Source organism: Tachyglossus aculeatus, chromosome 17 (genome assembly GCF_015852505.1).
Source record: "Tachyglossus aculeatus isolate mTacAcu1 chromosome 17, mTacAcu1.pri, whole genome shotgun sequence".
In the NCBI taxonomy this organism is placed as follows: domain Eukaryota; kingdom Metazoa; phylum Chordata; class Mammalia; order Monotremata; family Tachyglossidae; genus Tachyglossus; species Tachyglossus aculeatus.
In genome coordinates this window covers 35,283,817-35,311,130 of record NC_052082.1, presented here as the reverse complement: position 1 = coordinate 35,311,130, position 27,314 = coordinate 35,283,817, and the positions used below count along the sequence as shown (strand labels likewise).

At 54.7% G+C, this 27,314-nt stretch overlaps 1 protein-coding gene across 1 annotated transcript in view; it reads right to left on the bottom strand.

Moving 5' to 3' along the window:
- Positions 1 to 4,128: 4,128 nt before the first annotated feature.
- KANSL3 (KAT8 regulatory NSL complex subunit 3) overlaps positions 4,129 to 27,314 on the bottom strand; it is a 37,078-nt gene continuing 13,892 nt past the window's right edge. Inside the window, exons 2-20 of the mRNA XM_038759594.1 lie at positions 25,420 to 25,505; positions 24,944 to 25,129; positions 21,932 to 22,063; positions 21,663 to 21,779; positions 21,275 to 21,376; positions 21,099 to 21,170; positions 20,471 to 20,545; positions 20,160 to 20,317; positions 19,223 to 19,286; positions 18,447 to 18,644; positions 17,039 to 17,195; positions 15,884 to 15,961; positions 7,953 to 8,132; positions 7,619 to 7,703; positions 6,874 to 7,028; positions 6,064 to 6,173; positions 5,635 to 5,857; positions 5,359 to 5,492; positions 4,129 to 4,548 (exon numbers count right to left, since the gene is read on the bottom strand). Coding sequence (XP_038615522.1) covers positions 4,528 to 4,548; positions 5,359 to 5,492; positions 5,635 to 5,857; positions 6,064 to 6,173; positions 6,874 to 7,028; positions 7,619 to 7,703; positions 7,953 to 8,132; positions 15,884 to 15,961; positions 17,039 to 17,195; positions 18,447 to 18,644; positions 19,223 to 19,286; positions 20,160 to 20,317; positions 20,471 to 20,545; positions 21,099 to 21,170; positions 21,275 to 21,376; positions 21,663 to 21,779; positions 21,932 to 22,063; positions 24,944 to 25,129; positions 25,420 to 25,497 — 2,325 coding nt within the window. The 5' untranslated portion in view covers positions 25,498 to 25,505 and the 3' untranslated portion in view covers positions 4,129 to 4,527. The remainder of the gene's footprint in view (positions 4,549 to 5,358; positions 5,493 to 5,634; positions 5,858 to 6,063; positions 6,174 to 6,873; positions 7,029 to 7,618; positions 7,704 to 7,952; positions 8,133 to 15,883; positions 15,962 to 17,038; positions 17,196 to 18,446; positions 18,645 to 19,222; positions 19,287 to 20,159; positions 20,318 to 20,470; positions 20,546 to 21,098; positions 21,171 to 21,274; positions 21,377 to 21,662; positions 21,780 to 21,931; positions 22,064 to 24,943; positions 25,130 to 25,419; positions 25,506 to 27,314) is intronic.

The window sequence follows — 27,314 nt, the reverse complement described above, 5'->3', positions numbered from 1 at the left end:
GTTCCCTACACCTTTCCCAATGAGTAACTCTCCTTGCTCCCACACTATGACCTGTCTCTGTCCTTCTGCATCCCCATCCCTCTGGATGTGTGTGTGTGTGTGTGTGTGTGTGTGTGTGTGTGTGTGTGTGTGTGTGTGTGTGCATGTGTGTGTGTGTGTCTTGCTCGGTCACCGCCTCAGTTTCTCTCCTGTCTCATTTCCACTCTGGGTTTCTCTATCCTGCCTCCTAGCCTCCCGGCTTCCTAGAAGTCCTGGCTCAAGTTCACCCCAACCCCGATGATTACCGCAGTTGGTTTCAAATTTGACGATGAATTCCATGCACTGCATCTAGACGATTGAATTTGAGGCCCATTTCCACGGACAATGACAACAGTCATTTTCTTAGGGCCCTCCTATGCCATTCAGGTCTACTAGCAGGTACATTCGTAAGTCCTTTTCAGCCAAGAAGCCTGGCACTGTTGCTATTTGTCCTGCAGCTGCTTAGTACAGTGCTCTGCACATAGTAAGCACTCAATAAATATGATTGAATGAATGAATCAGCTTTGTCTCTAGGTGGTTGATCTGTTTACCCTTTGCCAAGTTTGCAGCACGGCTCAGTGGAAAGAGCCCGGGCTTGGGAGTCAGAGGTCATGGGTTTGAATCCCTGCTCCGCCACTGGTCAGCTGTATGACTTTGGGCCAGTCACTTCACATCTCTGGGCCTCAGTTCCCTCATCGGAGGCTGCCCTGGCCCTAGCAAAGGAGACAGAGTCATGGCAGGGTGGACAAGAGCTTCACGACTCACCATGCTTGTGGCGTCCGGTGGGTGGGAGGGTGGACTGAGGTCAAGGAGCACTCTGCCTTCAGAGTTTCTCTGTCTGGCGATTCCCCCGGGGACCGGACCTTTATAGAGCCGGCTAGCCAACTCAAAGTCAAGGTGAGAGTGTGAGGCCCCTCTGGTCTGGATCCAGCTTCTGGAGGATCTCTGCCAGGGGTTGGCTGCCAGAATTGTTTCGGGAAAGGGCTGGGGAAGTCCCGGGCCCAACCTCCAGTGTGGTTGGCTAAAGCCCTGCTAGCCTATTGGCTATTACAATGGTGGCCATGGCTACCGCTCCCACTCTTCAGTGCCCAGAGGATAATGATGGCATTTGTTAAGCGCTTACTATGTACCAAGCACTGTTCTAAGCGCTAGGGGGTAAGTGCTCAGTAAGAACACAGTAAGAGCTCAATAAGTACGATGGAATGAGTATACAAGGTGATCAGGTTGTCCCACGTGGGGCTCACAGTCTTAATCCCCATTTTACAGAAGAGAGAACTGAGGCTCAAAGAATAATAATAACAATAATAATGGCATTTATTAAGCACTTACTATAAGCAAAGCATGTTCTAAGCGCTGGGGAGGCTACAAGGTGATCAGGTTGTCCCAAGGGGAGCTCACAGTCCATCCCCATTTTACAGATGAGGGACCTGAGGCACAGAGAAGTTACGTGACTTGCCCAAAGTCACACAGTTGACAAGTGGCGGGGCCTGGAGTTGAACCCATGACCACCGACTCCAAAGCCCTTGTTCCTTTCACTGAGCCACGCTGTTAAGTGACTTGCCCAAGGTCACACAGCAGACATGTGGTGGAGCCGGAATTAGAACCCATGACCTCTGGCTCCCAAGCCGGGGCTCTTTCCACTGAGCCACGCTGCTTCTCTGCCTCAGATCTACGCTGCAGATCTACCTCAGAGCTGATCATCCCCGCTAACAGGTGCCCCTTGCCACCGTGGCTCTTACTGTGCTCTCCCCATTTGTTCCACCTTAGGGAGAGATCAAGAGAAAGAGCTAGGTGGAGCAATACCTAGCTCCTCTGCTCCTCATTAGCTTGTGAATTATGGTATTTGTTAAGCGCATACTATGTGCCAAGCATACATGATAATCAGGTTGCACACAGTCCCTGTCCCAAAAGCCTTGGGGCAGTGAAGAGTGAGAACAGTACATGAACAGAGGAGACAGACATGTTCAGTCAACATGTCCAAGACTGAACTCCTTGTCTTCCCTCCCAAACCCTGCCCTCTCCCTGACTTTCCCATCTCTGTTGTCGGCACTACCATCCTTCCCGTCTGCACAAGCCCACAACCTTGGTGTCATCCTCAACTCTGCTCTCTCATTCACCCCTCACATCCAAGCCGTCACCAAAACCTGCCGGTCTCAGCTCCGCAACATTGCCAAGACCCGCCCTTTCCTCTCCATCCATACCGCTACCCTGCTCATTCAAGCTGTCATCCTATCCCGTCTGGACTACTGTATCAGCCTTCTCTCTGATCTCCCACCCTCGTGTCTCTCCCCACTTCAATCCATACTTCATGCTGCTGCCCGGATTATCTTTGTCCAGAAACGCTCTGGGCATGTTACTCCCCTCCTCAAAAATCTCCAGTGGCTACCAATCAATCTGTGCATCAGGCAGAAACTCCTCACCCTCGGCTTCAAGGCTGTCCATCCATCCCCTCACCCCCTCCTACCTCACCTCCCTTCTCTCTTTCTCCAGCCCACCCCGCACCCTCCGCTCCTCTGCCGCTAATCTCCTCACCGTGCCTCGTTCTCGCCTGTCCCGCCATCGACCCCCGGCCCACGTCCTCCCCCGGGCCTGGAATGCCCTCCCTCTGCCCATCCGCCAAGCTAGCTCTCTTCCTCCCTTCAAGGCCCTACTGAGAGCTCACCTCCTCCAGGTGGCCTTCCCAGACTGAGCCCCTTCCTTCCTCTCCCCCTCGTCCCCCTCTCCATGCCCCCCATTTTACCTCCTTCCCTTCCCCACAGCACCTATATATATGTATATATGTCTGTACATATTTATTACTATTTATTTTACTTGTACATATCTATTCTATTTTATTTTGTTAGTATGTTTGGTTTTGTTCTCTGTCTCCCCCTTTTAGACTGTGAGCCCACTATTGGGTAGGGACTGTCTCTATATGTTGCCAATTTGTACTTCCCAAGCACTTAGTACAGTGCTCTGCACATAGTAAGCGCTCAATAAATACAATTGATGATGATGATGAACAGTAGCCACGGCCACTGCTTTGACAGCAAACAGGCTAGCAGGGCTCTAGCCAACTAGACTGGAGGAGGAGGCCTGGGGCCCACCCCCAGCCCTTTCCCAGTACAATCCTGCCATTCTTAATCCAGTCTTAATCCCCGTTTTACAGTTGAGGTAACTGAGGCACACAGAAGCTAGGTGACTTGCCCAAGGGCACCCAGCAGATAAGTGGCGGACCCAGGATAAGAACACACATCTTCCGATTCCCAGGCCCCTGCTGCTGCTGCACCTGCCTTTAAGAAGTGTTTAGCTACTGATTGAGCTCCTCACGGGTCAGGGTCCTCTCCTATTGAAAAGGGTTTTTTTTTTTAAATGGTAATTTTTTTATGTGCCTACTAAGTGTACTAAGTGCTGCAGTAGATGCAAGTTAATCAGGAAGAACTCTGTCATCATCAATGGTATTACTGAGCACTTTCTGCACACAGTAAGCGCTCGATAATAATGATGGTATTTGTTAAGCGCTATGTGCAAAGCACTGTTCTAAGCGCTTGGGGGACATAAGGTAATCAGGTTGTCCCACGCGGGGCTCGCAGTCAATCCCCATTTTGCAGATGAGGGAACTGAGGCCCAGAGAAGTTAAGTGGCTTGCCCAAGATCACACAGCTGACAAGTGGTGGAGCTGGGATAAATACGATTGAATGAATGAATGAAGGAATACAGAGTACTGGACTAAGTGCTAAGCACTCTTCATTCATTCAGTGGATTAGTGGGCTTCCTTTGAGTGGTGGGGGAGAGGGCAGGGAGTAGTGCCCATACTCAGCCTCTCTGTCTCTGAGCCTGGGCTCTGCTCCATTGGGTTCTCAGCAGCTTCCGGACCCCTCCGTCCCTTGTCCTAGTGCTCGGCTCTGTCATCAGAGCGTGTGAGCTGGAGAGCATTTGGAAGGAGTGAAGCGTGTGGGGCTCAGGGAGGTGGGAGTTCTTCCTCAGGACCCTTGAGGTGTCCCTGCAAGTGACGGGGCAGGAGAGAGGAATTGACTTCCCAGGCAGGGCAGGAGAGAGGAACGGATCCCCGGACACAGCTGGGGGCCTTTCCGCCCCAAGTCACCTACCGAGGAGCCCGGTTACTCTTAAGAGAAACTCCTTTATTAAGATACAGAAAAGCGACAATGCGCTTGTGTCCAGTCACTGCTGCTGGGGTTTGGGGGGAAGGGAGGAGTTTCCCCGTGGAAAGTCCACCCGGAGCGCCGTGCGGCCGGGGCGGTGGGAGTAGCTCCTGGGCTCCCAGAACTGTGCTAAGGCTTCTGGGGTGATGTGAGGAGCGTGAAGGCCTGGAGTCAACGCCGGTCGATAGGCGCCAACCTGGTCCCTGTGAAGAGCGGGCCCCCGTTCGAGCGATAAGCCCGGCGGCCGAGAAGGAGGCGTGCAGACCACGCAGCGGACATCTCGCCGGGCCCGGGCAGGTCCGGCGGAAGACGAGGGAGAGTTCTCTGGCGCCGGCAGAAGGGAAGCCGAGGAGACAGATGGGGATCCTCAGGGAGCCGGCGCTGGTCTCTGCAGCAGGAAAGAGATGGACAGACGGTCAAAGCTCACCTCTCTGGAGCGGAGCCTCTCTCTCAGAGGGGAAGGGTGGGACAAGGGGCAGAAGGGAAGGGCGTCCCTGGAACACGCGTGGCTCGGAGACGAGGAGTGTGTGGAGGAGCAGAGACAGACGGGGCAGAAGTGGGTTTCCTTTCAGAGTGGGGAAACTGAGTGTGAGAGAGAAGGGGATGGGTTTGGGAAGCACGGAAGTCCTAGTCTTTGCCTGAGAGCAGACCCTAAATGACCCAGAAAAATCCAGCCTAATCTCCCCTTTACTAGGGGCCCTGGACTCTGAGGGGAGGGACTCACCACAGCGGGCTCTTGCTGAGGGCCAGAAGCCCGGGGCGCCAATCGTTCCCCATCTAGTGCCGGGCCCCTCAAAACACTAAAGCGATCCCCAAACCCATCCCCTTCTCTCTCACGCTCAGTTTCCCCACTCTGAAAGGCAAATCCCTTTGTGTCCTGAGGGCCACACGTCCTGGAGGAAAGAGTAGACCTGGGAAGGAATGTGTCTTTCACATTTTCTGCAGTCTGTCAACTCTGTTGTACTGTACTCTCCCAAAGCGTTAAGTACAGCCCTCTGCTCATAGCAAGCGCTCAATACATACCATTGACGACGGCGATGATGATAATGAGGGACAAGAGAGAATACTCACTCACCTCCTCTTTCCTTCTAGGCCACCTGTGGCCCAGAATTCTGGGCGTGTTTAACACCACACTAGAACCTCAAAGTGAGAGACCCTCGCCCCAGGTGTCGCCTCCTTCCTCTCCAGCGGGACGCACCTGTGGAGCCGGGGGCAGAACCTGCGAGGGGGGCTCCTCCAGGGGGGCCGCTCCAGTGCCCACTGGACTCAGGGTGGTGACCCGGCTGGGCTGGCCTCGCAGAGTCACTGTGATGGTGGTGGGGGCTTTCAGGCCTGCGAGAAACCAGACAGACAGAGTCCCCTCAACCCCACGAGGCCTTCCCGTGACCGCAGTCGTGCCAGCCCCCTCCCGGAAAGGATCACGGACAGGAGCGCCCAGGTGGGAACGCCCCGACTCCCGGGGCTGTCGCCTCACCCGCTGCCTGGTTGGAGATCTGCGCCAGGCCAGGGAGACTGCTGGCCAGTTTGGCCAGGCCGCCGTTGGTCAGCAGCTGGTGGATGGCGGTGGGCTTTCCGCCAGGCGTGGCGCCGAGGGACGAGAGGGTGGTGGCGACGGGGATGGTACGGACGATGGTGCCGGTGCCTGTGGTGATGGCGCCCAGGCTCTGAAGGGGGGTGGGCAGCTTCACGCCTGCGGCCTGGGGGGGACACAGAACCGGTTAACCAGAGGCCGCAGATTCGCAAAGTCCCCCGTCTCCGGCTCCCGGACCCAAGCGGGGCAGCAAGGAGCTGCGTCTCCTTGACAAAGGCTGGCTCGCCTCCTCCTCCTGCAGCTTCCCCTGGCCCCGTCGGTCGGCTAGCGCTCCCGGCCGGCCTGGATCGCTCCGGGATCGCCACAACTTACTTGTGTAGCTGGCCCTGGGGAGGCGCTGGCTGGGAGCGTGGGGGTCTTGCTACCCATGTCCTGTAGACTGAAGCTTAGGCCTTGGAGGAGGCTGCTGGCCGACGCAGACCCTGGAGATAGACGGAGGTGGGTGGGAGGGAACGGCTCAGGGTTTCGCTCTTCCCACCTCCATCACTACTGTCAACTTCCAACCTTTTCTGGCTGGGCCACTGATTTGGCTTCCTGGTCCCACCAGGTTCCAGCCCTCAGTGGGATCACCCATGCTGGTCCCCACTTGCTCCGAACCTCACAGACGCCCCATTAGCCAACTGGGGTTGGAAAGCAAAAGATGGGAACTCCTTGTGGGAACTCTCTTGCCAACCACTTAGTCCAGGACTAGGAGCACAGTAAGTGCTCCAATTGCAGATTCAGACCCTGACCCTCAACTGGAAGGCGGGATCCCGACCTAAGAGGCTCCTCCAGGCCCGGCTCCCTTCTTTGCCACGCAGAGGACTCAAAGGAACCAAAAGGAGGAGGAAGAGAAGGCACCCGGCTATCCCTGGCTCAGACACCCGAGGCCTGTGCGGCTCTAAGCTCGGGTCCGGCTCTGTAGAAAGAGTGGGGGCTCTGGGCCGCCGATTTTCTCAACAACGCCTGGTCACTCGGGGTAGGGTAAAGGCTAGAGTAGGGGTGCCGCCTCGCCCTCAGGGGCCAGCCCCAAATCCGGGGCTGAGAGGCCGCTCCCTCGCGTCCAGATGCCGTTTCTCCTCAGAGGCTTGCCCGGGTCAGTCTGTGGGCTGGGCCGGACCGGTCCGAGGGGTGGCTAGTTACCTGGGAGGGAACTGTTGGGCGAGGCTGCCACGCCGTGGCCGGGACTGGCCACCAGCCGGCTCTGGATAGTGTGGAAAGTGCTGGGCGTCGTGTTGCTGGGAATCACGGGTGAGGGGGCGGGGCTGACGGTGGCTCCATCCGTCGCAGCGCTTGACCTGGGAGAGGGAGCAGGCCTAAGTGACCGCTTCAGAAACGGGAGGGAGCCGCAGTGTGTGTGGGGGGGGCCGCCAACTGAGGCCAAGGGGAAGGAAGCTGGTCTCCCCACCACCACTGCAACAGGCCACTCCCTCACATCTAGAAGGAGTTTTAGAATCCGGTAGAGCGAGAACACCTACTTGACCAGCAGTCCGTCTGGCCCCTCGAGCACTTGGCCTTCTGAGATTTAAGCCATTAAAAAGGGGAACACCGGGCGCCAGGCTTGGGCCTGACTTCTTCCCCCAGGAAACAACCGGCAGCACGGAGCATGCCAACGGCAGGGGTGCAATAGCTAGTGGCTGGTCCCGCCGATTCCAAAGCCTGGGCTCTTTCCCTGAGCTACGCTAAGTGGCGGAACCGGGATTAGAACCCATGGTGGACAGGAGCTCCGAGAGACTCGATATCAATGCGGCGTGAAGGTCGTGTCCTCGCTCTAACTGGCTCTTACCTCACGAAGCTACAAAGGAGGAGGTGGCTCGGATGGTTGGGGCTGTGACAGTCCAAGGGAGAGTCCCCCTCCCCAACCTCCAACCCGAGTGCCCACACTCACTTGGCGGAAGTGAGCAGTCCCGTCAGCTCCTTGGTGCCCGCCGTGCTCTGTCCGAGCATCATGGTGAGGGGCTTTCCTCCGGTAACTGCAAACGCACCCGGCACCGAGCGCCTTGCTTTCACTGCCGTCCACAGGGCATTTCCCGCGGCTCCCTGGGAAAGCAGCTGGCGCTCCCTCACCCCAGAGTTCCCCATCCCAAATCCGGAAGGCAGGAGCATCTTCCTTCCTCCCCCAGCTTCACCCCCACTCACGTCCTCCCACCCCAGGCTCCCTCCCAGAGTCGCCACAGACGGAGCCCTTGCAGGCAGATGGTGAGGGGGAGGGAGGTACGTACTTTCCGGGGCCCCTCCGTGGGCCGGGGCGCCGGGGTCTCCGTGGGACACGATGGTCACTTTGATTTTGGCTCGCTTGGATGGCTTGCCGCTGGGTGGGGGGCTAGGGGTTTGGTGACGCTTCAGTTGGGCCCGCAGATCCTCCTTTTCTGAGGCCTCCGCCTGGTCAGAGGAGATGGGGACTGGAAGACAAGGGAGGCGGTTGTCTCCTGCCGCTCCCAGGGCTCATGCCCACATCAGACTGCCCGTCCCCCGGGCGCTTGGGCCTACACCTAAGAACTGGCGAGAAGCCTGCTCTGACCTCTAGCCGCCCGGACTAATCTCTTGTACTGTGCTGGCGGTTCCAAGCCGTGCCCTGCCCTGCCCCTCTCCACAGTGAGGAAGGACAGAGAGTCCTTCTCGAAGCCAAACCCTCATCTCTTGCACTGAAAGATTTCAGCCTGAGTGAAGAGAGGGAAAGATTCCCCTGTCGTCAACCAGGGGCCGGCAAAAGACTAGGGGAACTTTCCCTGCTGAATACACCTGGGCTTCCGGGTCTCTGAGATGCTCCAGTGTGTAATAATAATAATAATGATGGCACTTCTTGAGTGCTTACTATGTGCAAAGCACTATTCTAAGTGCTGGGGAGGTTACAAGGTGATCAGGTTGTCCCATGGGGGGCTCACAGTCTTAATCACCATTTTACAGATGAGGTAACTGAGGCACAGAAGTTAAGTGACCTGCCCAAAGTCACCCAGCTGACAAGTGGCGGAGCTGGAATTTGAGCCCATGACCTCTGACTCCAGTCAATCAATCAATCAATCAATCGTATTTATTGAGTGCTTACTGTGTGCAGAGCACTGTACTAAGCGCTTAGGAAGTACAAGTTGGCAACATATAGAGACAGTCCCTACCCAACAGTGGGCTCACAGTCTAAAAGGGGGAGACAGAGAACAAAACCAAACATACTAACAAAATAAGTAGAATAGATATGTACAAGTAAAATAAATAGAGTAATAAATATGTACAAACATATATACATATATACAGGTGCTGTGGGGAAGGGAAGGAGGTAAGATGAGGGGGATGGAGAGGGGGACGAGGGGGAGAGGAAGGAAGGGGCTCAGTCTGGGAAGGCCTCCTGGAGGAGGTGAGCTCTCAGCAGGGCCTTGAAGGGAGGAAGAGAGCTAGCTTGGCGGAAGGGCAGAGGGAGGGCATTCCAGGCCTGGGGGATGACCTAGGCCGGGGGGTCGATGGCGGGACAGGCGAGAACGAGGCACCGTGAGGAGATTAGTGGCAGAGGAGCGGAGGGTGCGGGCTGGGCTGGAGAAGGACAGAAGGGAGGTGAGGTAGGAGGGGGTGAGGTGATGGACAGCCTTGAAGCCCAGAGTGAGGAGTTTCTGCCTGATGCGCAGATTGATTGGTAGCCACTGGAGATTTTTGAGGAGGGGAGTAACATGCCCAGAGCGTTTCTGGACAAAGACAATCCGGGCAGCAGCATGAAGTATGGACTGAAGTGGGGAGAGGCACGAGGATGGGAGATCAGAGAGAAGGCTGGTGCAGTAGTCCAGACGGGATAGGATCAGAGCTTGAACGAGCAGGGTAGCGGTTTGGATGGAGAGGAAAGGGCGGATCTTGGCAATGTTGCGGAGCTGAGACCGGCAGGTTTTGGTCACGGCTTGGATGTGAGGGGTGAATGACAGAGCGGAGTCGAGGATGACACCAAGGTTGCGGGCTTGTGAGACGGGAAGGATGGTAGTGCCATCAACAGAGATGGGAAAGTCAGGGAGAGAGCAGGGTTTGGGAGGGAAGACAAAGAGTTCAGTCTTGGACATGTTGAGTTTTAGGTGGCGGGCAGACATCCAAATGGAGATGTCCTGAAGGCAGGAGGAGATGCGAGCCTGGAGAGAGGGTGAGACAGCAGGGGCAGATATGTAGATCTGGGTGTCACCAGCGTAGAGATGATAGTTGAAGCCGTGGGAGCGAATGAGGTCACCAAGGGAATGAGTGTAGATCGAGAACAGAAGGGGACCAAGCACTGAACCTTGGGGAACCCCCACAGTAAGGGGATGTGAGGGGGGAGGAGCCTGCAAAAGAGACTGAGAATGAACGACCGGAGAGATAAGAGGAGAACCAGGAGAGGACGGAGTCTGTGAAGCCGAGGTTGCATAGCGTGTTGAGAAGGGGGTGGTCCACAGTGTTGAAGGCAGCTGAGAGGTCGAGGAGGATTAGGATAGAGTAGGAGCCGTTGGATTTGGCAAGCAGGAGGTCACTGGTGACCTTTGAGAGGGCAGTTTCCGTGGAATGTAGGGGACGGATACCAGACTGGAGGGGGTCGAGGAGGGCTCTTTCCACTGAGCCACGCTGCTTAGTAGCTCGGCATGCCACCCCTTCTCACCCTGGAGCTCACCGGGGAGGCACCGAGGGGCCTGCCGCCCTGGCAACCGACGATACGGTCACCTTGCTGGGCGGTGGAGGAGTAGCGCGGGCAGCCGGGATCCACACAGCAACCACATCTTCCAGGATCAGGGGCGGGAGGGAGGGAGACGCAGTCCTCAAGACTCTAAGCTCGCTGTGGGCAGTGAACCTACCAACTCTGTGGCACTGTACTCTCCCAAGAATTTAATACAGTGCTCTGCACATAGTAAGCGATCGATGAATACCACTGATTGCTTGAGCAGAAGAGCAATGTCTTCACTACAACCTGATTAAGGGCAAGGCTCATGTTTTACAACTTTATAGTGCTCTCCCAAACACTTTAGTACAGTGCTCAGCATGCAGTAAGCCCTCAATCAATGCCACTGATTATTTTCAGGATTCTGTGTTCAGCAGAGGCAGGAGACTCCAAGAGGAGGGCAGGGGGAGGGAGGGGAGAAGGACCCCGAATCCCCCCAAAGCAGCAGCCCCTTACACCCACAAGGACTGGTACACTTTACACACTTGATATTCGTCCCACTCTCAGCCCCACAACACCTATGTACGTACCCATAATTAACATCTGCTTTCCTCTAGAGTCTGTTAGTTCCTTGTAAGCAGGGAATAAATCAACCAACTCTTGTATATGCTCTCCCAAGTCCTTAGTACAGTGCTCTGCACATAATAAGTACTTAATACTCACTGACTGATCCCCATGTAGACTTTTAGCTCCTTGTGGACAGGGATCTCGTCTACCGGCTCTATTGGAGTGCACTCTCCCAAGTGCTTAGTACAGTGCTCTGTCCATAAAAAGGACTCACCCTGTGTCCTCTGCATAAAAGCTTGACAAATACCATTAAGATGAAGGGTGGCCGAAGACAGGGCTACAGACACTCCTGAGGAGAGCAGATGTCACATCCTCTCCCCTGTCCCAAAGAGGACTCTACTCGGAAGGGTGTTCCCTGCCCACACAGAACTTAAATGTGCGTGTGTGTGTCGGTGATGGGGGAGACACTAAAAATATTTAAAAAGAGAATCATCAGGCTAAAATGTGAATATGCAGTTGAATTCCTAAGGCCTGAAGAGGAGCTTAATTAAGTATAAGGGTGGATGACCTAGTGAAAAGAGCATGGGCCTGGGAATCAGAGGACCTGGGCTCTAATCCCACCTCTGCCACTTACCTGTTATGTGACCTCGGACAAGCCCCTTCACCTCTCTGTGCCTCAGTTGCAAACTGGGGATTTAATACCTGTTCTCCCTTCTAATTAGACTAGGAACCCCATGTAGGACTTGATGATCTTGTGTCTACCCCTATCTATAGGGGAAGCAGTGTGGCTCAGTGAAAATTCTTTAATTCTAGTCAGAGGTCAGGGGCTCTAATCCCGGCTCCCCCGCTTAGCGTGGCTCAGTGAAAGAGCCCGGGCTTTGGAATCAGAGGTTTTGGGTTCAAATCCCAGCTCCGCCAATTGGCAGCTGTGTGACTTTGGGAAAGTCACTTAACTTCTCTTGGCCTCAGTTACCTCATCTGTAAAATGGGGATTAAGACTGTGAGCCCCCCGTGGGATAGCCTGATCACCTTGTAACCTCCTCAGCGCTTAGAACAGTGCTTTACACATAGTAAGCGCTTAATAAATGCCATTATTATTATCATTATTATTATTATTCTTGTATCTCTCCAGCGTTTAGAACAGTGCTTTGCACATAGTAAGCACTTAAGAAATGCCATTATTATTATTACCCCAGCACTTAGTATGATGCTTGGCATATCTTAGCGCTTAACAAATACCACAATTATTATTGTTATAACTAGAGAAGGCTGGTCAAATGACTTTGGGTGTGGGAAATTTACTGAAGAAGTTGGGATTCTAGAAGGGCTTTGAACATGGGGAGAGCCGTGGTCTCTTGGATTCGGGCTGTGGGCGAGTTCCATTTCGGGGGAATAGCACAAGCAGATGGAGGCGGGGAAGCGAAGAGTAAGGTAAAGTTGGAAGGAGCGAAGAGAGCAAACCTGGAAGTTGCGGGAGGAGAGAGCAACGGTGTAAGATGGGGAGGTTTGATGGAGAGCTTGGAAGCTAACGGTGAGTTTTGGCATCAAGAGGAGGGAAATGGGGAGTTAGCAAAGGGTTTTTAGGAGTTGAGAGATGAGTGCCAAGCAACGCTTCAGGAAGGGAATCCATGCAGCAGCGTGGAGTAGAGATTGGTAGACGTGTCCCCTGTCCACAAAGGGCAGCATGGCCTAGTGGAGAGAAGATGGGCCTAGGAGTCAAGAGGACCTGGATTCTAATCCCTGCTCCACCACTTGTTTGCTGTGTGACTTTGGGTAAGTCGCTTCACTCCCCTGTGCCTCAGAGAGAGAGAATGAGACGGAGAATGAGCTGCCAGAAGGGACGAGAACCGGGAAGAGTAGAGTGTCAGTGAAGCCGAGGTTGGATAACATTTCCAGGAACTCCACAGACACAGGAGGTCCGGTCCTGGGCTGGCCTCCCTCCTCCTGCCCACCCGTGCAGGACAGAAGTCTGGGTAGTCTGGGTCTGGGTCTAGCTAAGATTGTGCCTGGAGCAGTGAGAGGCCTGAGCACTGTCCCCCAACTAGGTATTGATGCAGCTACTTAGTGTTCTTAATTGGGATGATTTCATCTTTCATTTGCCACTGCTGGTAATTTATTGTTACCGGTAGTTCACTCTTTCACTTCTGATGATCTGCAATCCCCCATTAGAGTGTGAACCCCTACAGGGCCAGGGACCACGTCTAAATTATCTTTGCATTTACCCCAGCGCTTTGTACTTCGTCAACACTTAATAAGGAGCACGATTAATAAGAGCAGATTGAGACAGGGCCACGTGGAAGCTGAGAAAGGCAGGGGGGAGATAGGGCCAGAAGGTAAGTCTGAGTTGAAAGGGCCAGGAAGGTGCCAATTCAGAGTCAAGCAAACCCAGCTGGATGCGGAACCGGAGAAGATCTCACGGGGTCCAATACAGAGTCAGAAGTGGCAAATGTGAGCCAGACACAGAGAGCCACTTTGACACAATCCAGTCTCACCAGCCAAGCATTACCTTTGACTCATCTCTCTCACTGAATCCACATATTCAATCTTGTCACCAAATCCTGCCGGTTCTACCTTTGCAACATCATCTTTAGAGCCCACCCTTCTCCATTTAACTATCACGTTAATCCAGGCACGTGTTCTGCCCTACCTGGATTACTGCATCAGCCTCCTCACTGACCTCACTGCCCCCCGTCTCTCCCCACTTCGGTCCGTATTTAATGCTGCTGTCTGAATCGCTCTTCTGAAAAACCGTTCAGGCCATATCTCCCCACTCCTCAAGAACCTCCAGTGGTTGCCCATCCACCTCCACATCCATCAGAAATTCCTCACTATCGGCTCTAAGCATTCAATCAGCTCACCCCCTCCTATTCTCTGCCTCTGACACACCTCTCTCCTTGAATGCCAATCTACTCACTGTGCCTCCATCTTGCCTCTCCTGCCATCGACGCTTAGAACAGTGCTTTGCACATAGTAAGCGCTTAATAAATGCCATCCTCATCATCATTGACCTCTTGCTCGGGACTCCCTCCCGCTTCATATTCATTCAATCGTATTTACTGAGCGCTTACTGTGTGCAGAGCACTGTACTAAGCGCTTTCCAACTGACCACCCACCATTCTCCCCACCTTCAATGCCTACTGAAGGCACATCTCCTCCAAGAGGCTTTCGCTGACTAGGCCCTCATTTCCACTTCTCCTACTCCCTTCTGCGTCACCCTTTATTCACCCCAACCCTCAGCGCCACAGCGCTTAGGTCCACATCTGCAATTTATTTTAATGTCTGTCTTCCCGTCTAGCTGTAAGATCCTCATGAGCAGGGAACATATTTCCCAAATCTGCTGTAATCTCCCAAGTGCTGCACCCTGCAAGTACTCAATAAATACCACTGACTGACAGACTGATTGGCCCATGGTGGTGAACCCAGCCAAAGAAAACCCCAGGCTGCATGGAGAAGTAACAATTATCAGGTCAACAAAGGCACGTGTGGATGGCTATCTAGTCACCCTCCCATTCCCACGTGTACACACACACCATTTACAAACCCCCAAACACCTAGACAGATAAACACAATCAGAACAACCCTTAAAGATGGACAAAGCTGAGCAGCCAGACCACTGCTCTGAGAATCACACAACCCACTGGACACACCGACAACCAGCCAAAGATGTAATTGCAGACCAGCAGTCAGGCAAATGGCCACAATGGCCAATGCCAGAGAGCTCCCCAAATCGCCGTTATAGTATAGTGATTAGTACTCTGAGGATTGGCCGCGGCAACCTTGGTTCGAATCAGAGTCACGGCTTTGCGAACGCACTGGCATGGCGAGGGGTGCAATTTTTCCCTCTAGACTGTAAGGTTGTTACGGGCAGGCAGTGTGTTTGCCTACCGTTGTAGTGTAATCTCCAAAGGTCTTAGTACAGAGCTCTGCATACAGTAAGTGCTCGATAAATATGACTGAATGAATGAATGAATGGTGACTACAGAGCCACCAAAACACCCAGGTTTAGGAGGGCAGGCAGACCTACTGTCGATTAACCAATCCATCAATGGTATTTACTGAGCACCTGTGTGCAGAGCACTGTACTAAGTGCTTGGGAAAGCACATTACTACTGAGTTGGCAGACACATTCCGTCCCCAAGGAGCTTACGGACGCTTACAGGCTCCCAACTAAGTGCTGGCTTGATGGGCCTTTAGCAAGGATTCCCGTAGCTCGGAGTTCACTGGAGTGAGAGGGGGCCTTCTGCTTTCCTGGTGGAGGCTGACCACCACCTGAATTTACAGAGAGCTTTCAGTTTTCCACAGGGCTTTCACATCAATGACCTCACTTGATCCTCACAACATCCTTGGGAGATGAGGGAGCTATGGATAAACAGTCCCATTTTAGAGATGACCAAACTGAGGCCTAGAGAGGTTAAGTGACTTGCCCGAGGCCAAGTGGCAGGTCAGTGTCAATCTGGAACTAAACCCCAGATCTCTTTCCATGAGGCCATGCTTCCATTGCCTTCTTCAGGTTCTCTGACTCTCCACATACCTGTCTTCCCAACAATGATCTGCGGTTGCCAGTGCCCGCTCTGAGCAAGTCACTGCTCAGCCGGGCAAACAGGGTCCCAAAATCGGCTAGGCAGGAAGAAGGCACTCTCTGGGCATATGAGCGTCCAAGAGATACCATCTCCTACACCCGACTTTACGGCAAATGTAGTCTGATGCCTGGGAGCTGGCCTGAGTCGGGATGCGAGGGCCTGGCCTGTTGGCACTACCGCTGTCAGAATGACCCTCACGACACTGCCCTCGCCATGCCCTTCTCCCACGGCACCGAGCGTCCCTACGCTCTTGGGTGAAACTCATACTCAGACGGGCAGACCCCCAGTGACCCCAAGAATCCCGTTCGGACAGGCCCGAGAGAGAACGACAGGGATGGACACGGGAACACCCACACGGAGACAGACAGACAGGGAGGAGGGGGTTGCAGGAGTGAGGAAGAAAGATACTCACCAAAGAGACAGGAGGAGGTGCCGGGAGGAAGAGCTTTCCTCACCAGCATGTTTTGTTTCAGAAAAGCAGCAAACTGAGCTGAAATCAATCAGAAAGAATTACAGAATCACAGCCAGCCAGAGAAGAAGGGGAAAGGAGAAGGGACAGACAAGGGGCTGAAGACACCCTTCTCGTTTTTTTCCCCACCCATCGAGATCACCCGGGCTAGGAATCGGAGGCCACTGGCCTCTCCCGCCCGAGCCCCATCTCCCAACCGTAAGCACCCTTGGGATGGAAGGTATGGGTGGGGGCCCGTTTTGGGCCCTCGTCTGGCGGTGAGCACCCCAACTGGTCTTCGGGCTGGGCTCAGCCACTAATCCGGGAGAACCGGGGGACGCCGCGGCAAGCCAAGAGGCCGAAGTGTCCCCTCTAGCTCTTCTCGCTCCCTTCGCCACTACCCAAAAGGGACTCAGCTTCCGCCACCACACTGCCACATGCTGACGGACCTCGTGCTTGCCTTGCCGAAATCCCTTGCGTGTACTCCTTCGAGGCTGGAATCTCTGCCCTGCGCTAGCACTCAGGGCCGAGGGCTTCACTTCTGCCCCTTGGGATCGGGGTGAGAAGCTTGACTTGGGGACAGAGAGACCAGGAGGTACTGCCCTTTCCCCTTCCACAGGGTGGTACCCCTCAGTAGGGTACTGGGAAGGGAGGGCAGGAAAAAAAGCTGCTAACATATCCAGGTCCTTTCACACCCCCTCGGATGATCCTGAAGGCCCAGGCCTTACACTCCCGGCTCAGCCATCGGCTCCCACTGCACTCAGGGGTCACCTGCTAGCCCAAGTGGGCTGAATGGAAGCCACGGGGGCCAGTGGCTTCACTCCTGCCATCTTTCCTGCTCCCTCCACCTTGGCTCCTCTGGTCACGCCCTCTGCTTTATCCTTTGCCAACATTTCCCCTTTCCCACACGGGTGTGCGGTGGGGGAGTGAGCCCTCCTGGATGTGGACATGGTTCCTCAACGGAGAGGGGATGCCATCTCTCCAGGGTGCTGCAGAGAGCGGGCAGAAGACCCCAGATCTGGGGGAATCCCAAAGCCCCGGGGCCGGCTTACAGCAGCAGACAAAAGGGGCAAAGGTGAGGTCTGGCCCCGGAGATGGCAGCAGGGCTGGACTGGCTACCTTGGGCTTGCTTGTGTGACAGAACGGCATCCGTGCGCTGCACGTGTCTCTTCAGGAGCTGGGTAGCCCCGACCTGGCTGGACTTCTGGACAGAGGTCACTGTGGCCATTTTGGTCTTGGGGCTGGAGGTGGGGCTACTGGACACACTGGAGAGATCCTGGAAATAGAACAATAAAAAAACACCATCGTGGCATTTATTAAGCACTATGTACCATGCACTGTACTAAGCACTGGAGTAGATATAAGATAATCAGATGCCCCACACAGGGCTCCCAGTTTATGAGGGAGGAAGGGCAGATAATGAATCTCCATTTTTCTAGTGGAGGAGCCGGAGCCGCTGCCGATGATCGCCCCCCAGGTAAAACCTCTTCTCTTCCCGGCGGGCTGTCATAGCCAACTCCGGGCCCCGTCGCCGAGGAGGGGAAGCCGGAGAGGTCGGTGCCCTGAGGAGGGCACAGGTGGATGTCTGGGGAGGGCTTGCCCTCCTGGGGTAGGTTTCCCTCAATCGTCCCGTCACCTCCCTGCTGCCCGGCTCTCCTCCATTCCTTCCCGCATCTCCACAAGGCTGGCCCCCAGTGATTCAACCGTCTCCTTTAGCAAGCAATCCCCTGCCCCTGTTTCTCCAGCCAGTTAATGATGGGAAAAAAACAACAACAAAAGTTTTCTTCAACCTGCGGGGGGAAAAAAGCAAAACCTCACTGGGCTAACAGTCTCCTGGAGCCTCGACATTTCTCCTCCCGGCAACTCTTCCAAGAAAGTCATAAAAGCGAGAGGTCCTCAGTGGGTTTAAGCCCCCAGGACTCCCCCTCACGAACTCGGGCTGGGGTTGGGAAAGCTTCGGTGAAACTGGGGTTGGGAAGTGGGAGAGCTTTTTGGCCCTGGGTCTGGGGCTCACAAGGTTGCTGCTGCTGCTGTTTTGTTGTCTTGTCTCCCCCTTCCAGATTATGAGCCTGTTGTTGGGTAGGGACCGTCTCTATATGCTGCCACCTTGTACTTCCCAAGTGCTTAGTATAGTGCTCTGCACACAGTAAGCGCTCAATAAATATGAATGCATGCAATGAGGAAACCGAGGCCCAGAGAAGTGAAGGGACTTGCCCCAGGCCACACGACAGGCAAGTGGCAGAGCTGGGATTCGAACCCAGGTCCTCCTCCTCCCAGGCCCATGCTCTTTCCACTAGGCCCCACTGCTTCCCAAGAAGTAGTAAGGGAAGAGGGATATCATCCCTTTGGCCAACTCTATCTCTCCTTGTAAATACTTCTATGTCTGTGTCCCCAACGAGAGTGTAAGCTACTTGAGGGCAGAAAATGTGTCACTTTGCTATTATGGACTTCCCAAGAGCCTAGTAAAGCACAATGTCCCAGGGGTGGCACTGATTGGCACTCACTCCCCCGACGGCACGTTCCCTACCTCCGAGCCAGAGGGGGAAGCTGGCAGCTTGGCAGCAGGAGAGGCGGGCCGGCTTCCCCGATCGGGCAGCTCGAAGGCCAGGTCCCGGCGGGCCGAGTCACGTGGCTTCTTCTTCTCAGCGTCCTGGTCCCGGGGCTCCGAGCCCATGTGGCCCTCGGCACGCGTCAGCACGCCCGTCAGGAAGTCCGCTATCTCATCCTGGTTTTGCAAGGAAGGAGAAAAACGGTTCGGGAAGGAAACCAACTGGTTCTATTTGGGGGAGCGTCCTTTCAGGAGCTTTCAAATGCTGATCCTCCCGGGGGGAACCGATATGGGGACTAACAGTCACAGGTCTCTTCTCTCCCAAGCAACTCCTGACGTCCCCTGCTCATCCGTCCAGCTGGCACCCTGGGACCCCTGGCCCACGCCAGAAGATGGGTGGCCCTGCCCTGGGGCCGAGACAAGCCCAGCCAGAGCCGACTCCCAAAAGCGAAGGCCACGATCTTGCCCAAAGCTTATCCGGGCCCGACTTTGTTTCTCAGAGGGCAAAACTTAGCATGCTCAGTGCGGCGTGTCCATAAATCTGTCCCTTTGGGTTACTGGGTCTTCCATTGGGACTTTTGTTCTAGAGTGATTTTTAGCATTCATCCAGCACCACAAATCGCAGGGAACCTCGCTCCTCCCCGCCCCGAACCGAAAGATGGGAGGCAGACCATACCCTAGCCCGCGCCACAGACGCGAAACCCTCAATTGGCGGGAGGTCCCCCCCGGTGATCCAGACGGGCCGAGCGGCTTACCTGCACGCACCTGTCCACCATGCTCTGGGTCAGGCCCTCGGACTTCTTCTTGGCTTTGCTTATCCTAGAGCCAGGGGGAGAGGAGGGAGAGAAGAGGAAGTGGGCTGTCTACTTCCCGGGTTTCCCGGGACATCGCGAGGCTGCGGCTTAAGGAAGCAGCGCGGGTTAGATGAAATGAGCCCGGCTCACTCGATACCCAGTCAGCAGGCCCTCATCCACCCGGACCCTCTTTCAAAGGGGCTCCCACTTGGACTGGCTGTGATTGTGACTACCTTGGCCCCTGAGGACCTCACAGGGGTTATGGACGTGGGAGACCGGCGGAAATCTCGGGAAAAGGAAGATGGTTGGTCCCCCTATTCCACAATACAGCTGTAGGGGGGCTGGGGCGATATATGTGGTTGAAATTAGCCTGCAGCAACAAGGATGAGGGCCGGGAGACGGGGACTTGGAAACTTCCTTAGTCTGCGCACTGTGGGTGCCTGATTCCATGAGGAAGAATATTACAGCACTCTCCTGAACTATGGAGTGTTTTCTCTCTCTCTCTCTCTCCCACTCCCCCTCCAGCACATAAAAGAATACCTAACAGCAAATCTCTACAACAATGCCCCAGCCCTGGGGAGCTTCTCCTCTCATCCATCAGAAATCCCCTACAGCGATCAAATGTGGAAGCATCCAAGCGCAGCTGACTCCTCTGAACTGGTGGCTGCATTTCCATTTCAGAGAGGTGACAGTTGAGTTTGGCAGAGGCCAAACGTAAGCCCACATTTTGGTAGTGGCAGGTCAACGGACAGAGGCAAAACTCTGCTTTTTTCCACCGAACCACCTGACCTGAAGTCAGAGCCAACTTTCACTTGTATCAGGTGGGCGCGCATGCGCTCTCTCTCTTTCTCTCTCTGTGTCTCTCCTTTCCCCCATTCCCCCGAACAGGCGCACCCACCTGAGGTTGTCATCAGCTCCGCCGACCACCACCATGCTATTGTCTGCCCGGATCTTCTCCCGGAAATCCTCCATGGCCTCGGTGTGGCACTGGAGGGAGTTCTGGCCAATGACGAAGAGGACGGGCGTCTTCATGTCCAGGAGAGGGTCGTCCACATCCTGACGAGAGGCCAAACTCTCAGCATTTGGCAACCCAGACCAACGGGGCGCCCTTCTGGGGTGCGGCGTCTGGCTGGGACGCCAGAGAACTGAGCAGATTTCCGCCCGTCCCGTCCCCCACAACGCACGCCGGGATTCCAGCCCCATCCTTACCCCTCGGGGCCCGTCCACCGTAAGCAGGGGAAATCCAAGGCACACAACCGCAGTGACGTACTCCACCACCGATACCTGTGGGCACAGACATTTGGCTTGAATACCCCGGACGTTCCGGGGTCGGGGCCAGCCTACGCCTCAAGAGAGGTCAACCCCTTCCCCTAGGTTAGCGTTTGGGCTCTGCCTATGGACTCTGCCTAAGCTAGGCGCCGAAAGCCAGTGAACTCCAGAACAGAGCTGTCACCTTCTTGTGGAGAAAAACCTCTCGCTTCTCTCCACCGTATAACTCGGGCATCCATCTTTCGTGGAGAGTATCCCCATGGTGGTCCTACCTGAAGAGAATTTTAGGACACGGGACAAGGGCTTGGGAAAGCTGTTCTATGCACCGAAGGCCAGCATAGGTGGCCATGGAGCTCTCGCTGATTCCAAAGCGTGGCCTGGTGGAAACAGCTCAGGACTAGAAGTGAGAAGACCCGGGTTCTAATCCTGGGTCTGCCCCACGCCTGCTTGACTTTCTTGCCTCTCAGCTTCCTTAGCTATATAATGGTGATGGAGTACCGGTTTCCCCCTCCACTTCAGATGGCGAACCTCCCCTAATGAGGTCAAATCAGGAGGGGATGCTACTCACGTGACAAGCCACCAGGGCTCCTGTGTTCCAGCCGATTAAAATGATGGGCTTGTGGGGGAAGTGGTTGTGTATCTACGGGGAGAAAGAGAAGAGAGACCAGCCCACTGCTGGGGAACGAGGCCTGGAGAGGTCTGACCGGAGCCTCGGTGCAGGCAGGTGGGGGAAAGTGTTCTTACCTCCACCACTTTGCCTCTCACAGCCCCGATCATATGTTCAAGGCACTGAAGCACCCCTACTCCGCTTCCGTTATTCAACAGATGGGTGGCCACTGGGATGACCTATGGAAAGAGAGGTCTCAACTGGGGAGGAGCAGTGGGGTTACACGGGCGAGACCGGCTCAGAGCCCCTCGGCCAGCTCTGCCCAGGCCCAGATCTCTTCCGCCCCCGACTCCGCAGCCCATCCCCGGGGGTAGGGCTGCGGGGGGATCCTGCACCCAAATCCATCGTCCTGGAGGGTCAGATGGACAGACGACGGATTGGTGGATGGGTGGGATGGGAGGTGGGTAGGGGAAGGAGAGAGATGTGGCTCCACGGGGGGGCTCTTTTCTCCCCCCCCGCACATACCTTGCCCAAGCACGAGAGCTGAGACTGCCAGAAGCGATGCCGGCGTGAAGTGGGGAACATGGAACTGGAGGGGCCGGAGGAAGCGATGAGAATCAAAGGCGAGCCGGGCAGCTTGCTCTGGAGAGACAGAGACCCCGCCGCCCGGGCAGAAAGGTGAGGGTCCTTGAGACCCCGACAGCCCTCCCCAGTCCCTCCTTCAGTGTCTGGCTAGCAGCCCAGAGGCTCTCGGAAACCCATCATGGCCAGGAGGGGCAAGCGCGTGAGCGTACCGGCTTGTTATGGGAGAGCACTCCGATGGCAGGATCCCAGGGCCTCTTGAGGAGGAGGGTCAGAGCCTCCGCCCCGGCGGCCCCGGTCTTCGTAGTGGACGACAGCAACATCCGGTCGATCAAGGTCGGGATCTGAAATACAGGGACAGGAAGAGATTCATCTGAGGTGGGGGGGGGGGTGTGTGCCAGCCTTGCCAGCTGCACTGGGCGAGGAGGATGAGGCTAGAGACCTCAACTCGGGGCACCTGAATTCTGGACATTTCCAAACGGAACAATACGTAGCCCACAAGTTGGGATGTGCTCCACGGGGATCCCTTAGGCACCCAGTAGGCGTTCACTGACTCCCATGGATTGATCGATTACCCTGGGTCATCCGGTTTGATTAGATGATTCCGGGATCCACTCCTCCCCTCCGCAAGTGGCCTCGGCTGGAGCATTCACCCCCGCCTGGAGTGATCCCCTGAGATGCAGAAGCAGGGGTCGAGTTTTGTGTACTAGTGCGGGGGAGGAGGGATGCCTCCGGCCTTCCCTCCAGCGGATCTGAGGGAGTCTGATCTTTCCGGGCCGGTGCGTTCAGCTGGGAGAGTCCTGCTTTTCTCTCGCAAGGAGCTAAATGAATCCTGCAGCGTGGCAGGCATTTAAGCATCGCTGCCCTAACCGTTACCATTAAGTCAGTTCCTTTCCCCATGCTCTTCATCCTGAAGTCCCAGGACTGAGGCTTAACGAATTGTTCCTCACAGGAGACTCCATCTGTGCTCAAGTACTCACTGCCGGCTGAGGACAAGGCTGGGTGGAGCCTGGAATGCTTGTGCCTACACACAAGGGCCGGTCTTATCCACATGGCCACCTTTCCAGATCATCCACTGGGCTGCCTGGCTGGGCACCAGAGGGTCACCAGGCTGCTCATTCATTCACTCATTCAATTCAATCGTATTTATTGAGCGCTTACTGAGTGGCGAGCACTGTATTAAGTGCTTGGTAGAGTACACTATAACAACAGACACATTCCCTGACCAAAACGAGCTTACGGTCTAGACGGGGGTGAAGTGCCCCTAGGCTAGGAAAGTCAGAGCCTTCTGGGGTGGGGGGAAAAAAGTGGAGTTGCCCTCTTGGTTCAACTTTCTGCTCCCGTCCGGCTCCAAGGGGCAGATAGGGCTCCCTAACAACTACCCACTCTGCCCAAAAAGCTGCCCAAAAAACCAGTAGCTTTGCCAACCCCTGGCCCCCCTGCTTCCCTTCCTCACCCTCCAACACTAGAGCTCCTTTACTCTGCACAACATCTCCAGGCCCCTGTCCTCTTTTTCTCTTCTTCACAAATGCCCCCTAGGCTGCCCCCACTGCCTCCTTCCCTGCCTCGAGAACTGTTCGAGCACTAGGATCGCTTTCCCCGGAGAGGGTCGGGACTACCCCGCTAAGAAGCAGCCATCTGTTTTGGGCCACACTGCAACCCAAACCAGAAAGTTAAGTCTTCTGCTCAGAAGCAGTGTGGCCTACTAAATAGAGTATGGGCCAGAGAGACAGGAGGACCTGGATTCTTATCCTGGCTCATTCACTTGTCTGATGCGTGACCTTGGGCAAGTCACTAAACTTCTCAGGGATTCAGTTTTACAAACGAGGATTAAGACTGTGAGCCTCGTGAGGGACATGAACTGGGTCCAATCTGATTAGCTTGTGTCTACCCCAGCCTGGCACACAGATGCTTAACAAATACTGTTAAAAAACAAAACAAAACAGGGAAGGGCGAAAAGTCACAGTTGAGCTGCTCATCTCATTCATTCAACTGTATTTATTGAGCACCTACTGTGTGCAGAGTACTGAACTAAGCGCTTGGAAGAGTACAATACAACTATAAACAGACACATTTCCTGCCTAAAACTATCTTACAGTCTGCGGGGGGAGACAGACATTAATATACATCAATACATACTATGTAAGTGCTGTGGGGCTGGGAGGAGGGATAAACAAAGGGAGCAAATAAAGATGAAGCAGAAGGGAGTGGGAGAAGGGTAAAGGTGCTTAGAACAATGCTTTGCATGTAGTAAGCGCTTAATAAATGCCATCATCATTATTATTATTATTATTAAAGGGGGGGGGCCTAGTCAGGGAAGGCCTCTTGGAAGGAGATGTGCCTCCAGTAAGGCTTTGGGGAGCGGAGAGAGAGTATAGAGTTCATTAGGCCAAATTCCAAAGGCGTGGCATTCTCCAACTTTCACTTTGGACTTGAACTCACTTCCTTGGGGTGCTCATTTGCTCCCCTGACTTCCCATGACCGTTTATGGGGACGACTCCCAAATCTATCTGACCCCTCTGCTCTGCAATTCTGCATCTAAGCACTGGGGTATATACAACTTCGCGTGGCTCAGTGGAAAGAGCAAGGGCTTTGGAATCAGGGCTCATGGGTTCGAATCCCGGCTACGCCCCTTGTCAGCTGTGTGACTTTGGGCAAGTCACTTCACTTCTCTGGGCCTCAGTTCCCTCGTCTGTAAAATGGGGATTAAGACTGTGAGCCCCCTGTGGGACAACCTGATCTCCTTGTAACCTCCCTAGGGCTTAGAACTGTGCTTTGCGTAAGCGCTTAATAAATGCCATTATTATTATTAGTCCCTGTCCCACACGGGGTTCACATTCTTAATCCCCATTTTACAGATGAGGAAACAGAGGCGGAGAAAAGTGAACTGACTTGCCCAAGGTCATCATCATCAATCGCATTTATTGAGCGCTTACTGTGTGCAGAGCACTGTACTAAGCGCTTGGGAAGTACAAGTTGGCAACATATAGAGACAGTCCCTACCCAACAGTGGGCTCACACAGCGGACAAGTGCCGGAGCTGGAATTACAACCCACTCCCGGGCCTATACTCTCTCCACTAAGCCATGGTGTTTCCCTGGTTGCTGTTCTCAATCCCAACTCTCCCTTCTCAGGGGTCCCCAGGCGGGGCCAGAGCCGAACCATCTCCTTCGACCCCTCCACGGCCGGCTCCGGTGGAGGGGTGGTCCCCGCTGGCTCCCTTACCTTGCCTTTCAGGGTCTGCAGCGCGTCCAGGTACGCTGCCAGCATGGGCAGGCTCAGGGTCTCCACCAGAGTGGTGTGCAGCCACTGGATCAGTTTGATGTCCCAGCTCACGCTGGCCAGGGCTTGCCGCACTCTCCTTGCACACTTGTCCACCGCAATGCGCCGCAGCACTGGCTCGTTGCACGCCTGGAGTCGGGACGAGGGGAGAGACGGGCGGGTGGGAGGGGGGGAGAGAGACAACAGACTGACTCAGGTGTCGCCCGGGCTTGGGACGTTGCCGGCCCCGCCCCGCAGATCGAGGGCACCTGCCAACGTCCGGGGGTTCCGAAGTAACGCCAAAAGTAACGCCAACCAGCGAAGGGAAACGACCCTCCCTCTGGCTACCGGCAACAGGGGCTCGCCAATCCACCGACAGATCGATGGTACTGACTGAGCGTTTCCCATGTCCGAGAGCTTGAATGACCGTTCAGACTCACCCCTTCGTTGGCCAGCCGGGCGAGGCGGTCAGACTGCAGGGCTTTGAGGATCTTGTTAAACAGCTTGTTCTGGGCCATGGTCCAACCTACCCTGGAAAGGACACACAGAGGCTACACGTCAATCACCCCCGGGCACTCTCCGCTCTTGAAACAATCTCAGCAGGAGTGGGAGGGCGCGGGGAGGGGAGAAGCGGGCTCCGGCGGCCTGTTCCCTCAGGGAAAAAAAAGCAGAGTGATCAGCTAGAGAATTGAAATGAGCTACAGTGCCACAGGCCTGTAGACTCTAAGCTCCTCGTGGGCAAGGAATGTGTCTTACCAACTCTGTTGTCCTGAGCTCTCCTAAGCACTTAGAACAGTGCCCCGCACACGGTAAGGGCTCGATAAATACCACTGATGACGATGCTGCTGAAAGCAACTGGATCGGAAAAATCGGCTCTACTGCAGGCTGACTTGGGAGCCCAGGCTAAGACCCGGCCCCTCCTAGGGACTTCATCTCCTCCTCTTCTGTACACTGGAGCTTCAGGGTTCAAAGGGTTTGAAAAGTAGTGTGGCCTAATGGATAGAGCACAGAGCTGGGATTCAGAAGGGCCTGGGTTCTGATCCCAGCTCCACCACTTGTCTGCTAGGTGAACTTGGGAAAGTCACTTCTCTTCCCTGTGCCTTGGTTCCCTCATCTGTAAAATGGGGATTAATGCTGGGAGCTCCATGCGAGAGATGGATTGCGTCCAACCCGATGAGCTTGAATCTATCTCAGCACTTAATAAGGTGACTGGCACATAGTAAGTGCTCAACAAATACCATAAGAAAAAAAAAAACAAAGAAGGGGATGCTTCTGCTGATCACTAGCCATGACAGTGTGAGAATAACTGGTCTGATGCAAGGTCAATAACCCTTTCCCCAACAGACAGAACTCTGTTGGCCAAATGCCTCTCTGGAATTTTTCAAGTGAAAATCTAGGACCAGAACCTCGAGTCCATCATACAAAGGCCTGCGTTGACATGAGATGTGACTTCTGACTCTTCGGGACTGACGTCTTAGTGATGATTCCAAACCAGCAGATGACCATGATAATCTTCCTGTTCAAGAGGACGGTCCAGAGATATTTGGCCAATTTGCTCTGGTTCACCAGATCTACAGCCCCGCGGAGTCCAATGGGCCCACGAAACTTGGAGTTGGGCTTCTTCCTTGCTAGTCCAAGCCAGAGGAAGCCAAGGAACCTGCTGACAACACCTCGTTCAAATACGGAGTTGTGAGGATTTGACTTTCTGAAGGGACAATGGATGGATTCTCCTGGCTGGAGCTGAGACCTGTCCATCCAAATCAATCAATCAACCCTGCTCCGATCCCTGGGGACCAGCTGCACGGAGAGGCTGACCCTTCCCCGGGACCCCAATGGTTCCCTGGAATCCTGTTCTGATCCCTGGGGACTAGCTGCCAGGGTTCCCTAGGCTCCATGCTTGGATCCAGGAAGGCCTGACCCTCTACAGCAGAACCATTTGAACTTTTAGAATTTCAAAAAGGCCCCAAGCGTGGCCACAGCCGTGGCTTCCGTGACTGCCGGCACCCTCCTTCAATCTGCAGATCACTAAATCTTGACAATTCTATCTCTACAACGTCTTCAGAATCCACCCCTTAGCATCCAAACTGCCACGAATCTGGTTCGAACTCTTATCCTATCCCTCCTCAACTACTGCATCCGCCTCCTTGCTGACCTCCCAGGTTCCAGCCTCTCCAGTCTAAACTTCACTCTGCTGCCAGGGTCATTTTTCTTTAAAAAAAGAAAAAAGAAATGTCTCCCTGTTCTTCAGGTACCTCCAAAGGCTGTCCATCCATCTCTAAACGAAGAAGTGGAAACTCCTCACCCATCAATCAATCAATGGTACTTACTGAGCATT